The following is a 4,059-nucleotide window of genomic DNA, read 5'->3' on the forward strand; positions in this document are numbered from 1 at the left end:
AAATATAAATATTTTAGAGATATTACAAACATATTTTTTATTTTATGTTTTGATGGATTTTTAAACACTTCGTTAAAACCAAACGCGTTTGTAATTTATGTTTTTCTAAAAATAAACAAAAATCAGTTTTAAATTTTTTTGTAAACATAAATCAAAAATGTAAATGTTACCAAACGCTACCTTATTTATTTTTATTTTAGGGTTTAGGATTTATAGTTTAATTCTTAAAATTTATTTGAACTTCAATTTTATAAATGGTTTCAGTACAAATTTATTCGATAATTTCGTAGGTTTATAAATGGTTGTCTCAATTTGTAAATTTGAAAAAAAAAACGTAAATTACTATAAATAATGCAGAGACTGCGGAGAATAAGAGAGGTAGAGATGTGAAAGAGATTTGTGTGATTCATCAAAATAAGAAAGAATAAAAAATTGTGAAATTATAATTTCGAATAAATAAATGACATTTATATCATCTATACAAATTTGATTTACAAAAACTATAACAATTACTACAAATAAATAAATAAAAAAACTATACAGTCCATATCACACCCGCTAATGCCCAAACCTGCCCCCAGTCCCAAAACCCCGACGATGGACCTCCCTTCTCGGTCTCCTGCGGTAGACTCTCTGAATATCTGGCACTCCCTCCCCTGCATGTGGCCCTCCACTGACTGCCTGTGGAGCCTGTGAGTGTGACCCCCCCCTCTCCTGCATGTGCTGCCCCTGATCCTGTCTCTGCCTGAAGATCGAATACTGTTGTGAGCTGTGAAACTCCCTCATCTGGTGCAACAGTATCATGATCTGCATCTGGATCTCGACCTCTGCCTCTGCCCACACCCCGATCTCGGCCGCGACGTCCCCTACGACCATAACCTCGGCCTATCCCTCGCACTCTTAGGGGGGGCTTAATATGGGCCTCATCCTCAACGTGGGAGATGTCAGTGAGAACTGCATCATGTGTACTCATGGGCGCGGTCGAAGTAGTCCCCAGAAAAGCAGGTGGTAACTAGGTGGGTGGGGTAACAACGTCATGCATGTATCGGGGCGGTATCCAATCAGGGTCAACATGCTGGGTAGGATGTACGCGTGGGGAATCTGGAGAAATGTATGGGGTATCATGCGGTGGGGTGACTGAAGTCCAAGGACCTGCTATGGCTGGCGCTGAAGTGGAAGGCACTGATGTGGACGAGACTGATGTGTCTGGAGCAACTGTTGCACTGTGTACACCGTAATAGCCAAAATGCAAACAATCTACCCGATGGGCGTGCTGGATCCTCTTGTACAATAACTCTCGGATCTCTGCAAGGGCCTGCATCGCATCTTGTCCACCACGTCTGAAAAGGGCGTCCTTAGCCAAGTGATATGACCTCCCAGCTCGAACCACCTAAACAAAAAATTAGACATATTAGGCTATAGTTGACTGAAAGTAAATCAATTATGATATTAACAATTATCTGACACATACTATGATACTCACCAATGCCTCGAGAGAAGGCCCAACTCCCTGATATCCGAACTCAGACAGGTGGCTCGGATTACCAACTAGTAGATGTGTATGTCGTCGATACCACATGTAAGGATCGAGAGAGGGGAGGACCCCATCGCTCCAGTCAGCGTGTACAATACTGTCGCAACGGGCATCCCACAACTGTATGTATCGCATATGATACACACTCCAGTCAGTGCCGGCTCGGCCACGTCTATCAGTCGCATGCAACCGCCACTCAATGTCGCACCGATCCGGCACGGACTGGACCTGACCAAACTGTCGGAGGACACGATCAGGAAGATGCCACTCAACTACGTCAAAACAAATGAGTAGCACTCTTGCCATCCATATCTCCTCACCTAGTCGGCAATAGTCTGGGAGCATACCGAGGACCCCGGCATAAGGCTGCCAGATAAACTACAATAACGACAAGTCTATTAAAAATCGCTCATGAGCATATACACTCCATATGACAATTAAAATTTAGGTATTTAAATTTCATACCTCGCCCTCTATCATCGGGTCAAGCTGGTCTCTATACACGACGACTACGTGGGTCGATACGACCTCGTGGCCCATGTCAACCCTCCACCGGCTACCTCGAGGTCCGGCTGGCAACTGCATGTCTCACTGGCCGATGGGAACCTCACCAGGAGCAACCAGTTGTCGCCTAGACGAGGCAATGCGAATCAATCTCTCCCATTATTTCTATGATTTGAATCCATAACACTCGAATTATAATAGATTTATTTTATTTTATATTATTATCAGCGTAATAAAACAACCTTACCATTGCGGCAAGGCCTTCCCTCCCTCAATATGATAAATTTTTAAAAGGCATTCATTGAAAATAAATAAATAAATAAATAATAATAATGACTGTACACAATCGTTAATTTAGGCAATGATTTAATCGTACGCATGTAAGTAGGACCAATTTTAAAAACACTCATTTTGTTTTCTTTTCCTAAATCTTAATCTATTTTTAGTATTTTGATAAGGTAGACAGATATATCACACATTTAAAAAACACTTCATTCTATCAAGTATTTTTCTTATTCAGTGAGAGACTGGACAAAATTGGACAAATCATACAAACATCTTAAATCATAGTGTAAGTTTTGTCGATAATTAAATATTTGTTCCATTGAGTTGAAAGAACTCGATTGTTTTGAACAATATAAAATAGAGGTTTCAAACATTGTTATTAATTTTTTAAAACTAGTAATCCAATTCTTCAGATTTATGAACAATTACAGATAAGTTAATTTGATTTGTTCAAACTTGTGCCATTAGAGACCTTAATGACAAAGTTATTTCCTATGTAAAATAGTAACCATCGTCCACTTTTTAGAAGTCATAGAGGCTTTGTTATGAAATTCAAACAAAAAACTCATTTTCGCTCTTTCTGAAAAGTAAGAAAAAAAATTAATTTATTTACTCTTTTTTTTTTTCTTAAACATAGAAAAAAAAAATTAGAGAGAAAATTTATAATGACCAAAAATTAGAGAAAATTTAAGTTGGTGGTTAAATCTATGTAGTAAATTTTGAATAGTTATGCATGTGAATCTATCGGGCCATCCGTAGCAATTATTTGGTATTATGAAACACAGGCTTACCCATCAAACCTAGGAAATTGCTATGGACTATTAATTAGAATATTTTAAGACTCTTTTCATGCATATATTATAACTAGTGTAATAATGACTTCTAATTATATAAATCAAAATAAAAATTATTAAAACATAATGTTCAGATTTTCCTTTCAATGGTGGTGGACAGTCACAAAGCAGAAATGGCGATAAGTCCCTTCGTTCAATACCCATTTCAAAAACTATTTCAAATTTTCTTAAGTTTTGCGAGGAAATTTTAATTTCTACTATAATGCTATTATATGTATTCCAAATTCAGCTCATTAAATTTTTTAAAATTTCTATGACAAGATTATAAAATTAAATGTTAGTATTTTATGATGAAATGTCTTCAAATTATTCTAATATCAAAGTTGATATTTTTTATAAAAATTATTAATTTTATTGAATGTATATTAAAAATAATACATGATATATCAGTTTGGTTTGATTTTTTAAATTATTTTTTGATTTTTTTGAAAAATATAAATAAATTTGACAAAAATAAATTGTTTGGTTTGATTTTCCAAATGGTTGTGGAAGAATGTGGCACCTCCCAAAATTAAATTTTTTTGGTTGGTTAGCTTGGAGGGGCAGAGTGCAATCCGGTCTTACATACAATTTACAAATGCTTATGTGCTTATATGCCGACACCTGCAATAAGCTGTCCTAAAGTAAGGATTTAGATAGTTAACAACTAAGTGGAAACCTTTAGCGAAACCCAAATGAAATAAATCCTAAGAATTTTTTATCATATTTTGGGTGTCTGACCCCAAATACAGTGAAATAAACCAAACAAAACTAAACCAAACAAAGCTTTATATCCCAATCAAGTGGGCTACGATACGTGAATCCTTTTTTCGTCATTTCATACTATTAAAAGCTATATGCTCGGTTAAATTAAATAAATTCGTTTAATTTTTTTACTATCAC

At 36.1% G+C, this 4,059-nt stretch overlaps 1 protein-coding gene across 1 annotated transcript; it reads right to left on the reverse strand.

Moving 5' to 3' along the window:
• Positions 1–426: 426 nt before the first annotated feature.
• Positions 427–2,248, reverse strand: LOC114313782 (serine/threonine-protein phosphatase 7 long form homolog). The gene is made up of 3 exons (XM_028260194.2): positions 2,000–2,248; positions 1,484–1,912; positions 427–1,390 (listed from the first exon to the last, which is right to left on the reverse strand). Exons 1-3 carry the CDS (start codon positions 2,117–2,119, stop codon positions 1,013–1,015), a joined length of 927 nt encoding a protein of 308 aa, XP_028115995.2. The 5' UTR covers positions 2,120–2,248; the 3' UTR covers positions 427–1,012.
• Between the last annotated feature and the right edge of the window lie 1,811 nt (positions 2,249–4,059).

This window comes from Camellia sinensis, chromosome 2, assembly GCF_055761805.1.
Source record: "Camellia sinensis isolate YWXY chromosome 2, ASM5576180v1, whole genome shotgun sequence".
NCBI lineage: Eukaryota > Viridiplantae > Streptophyta > Magnoliopsida > Ericales > Theaceae > Camellia > Camellia sinensis.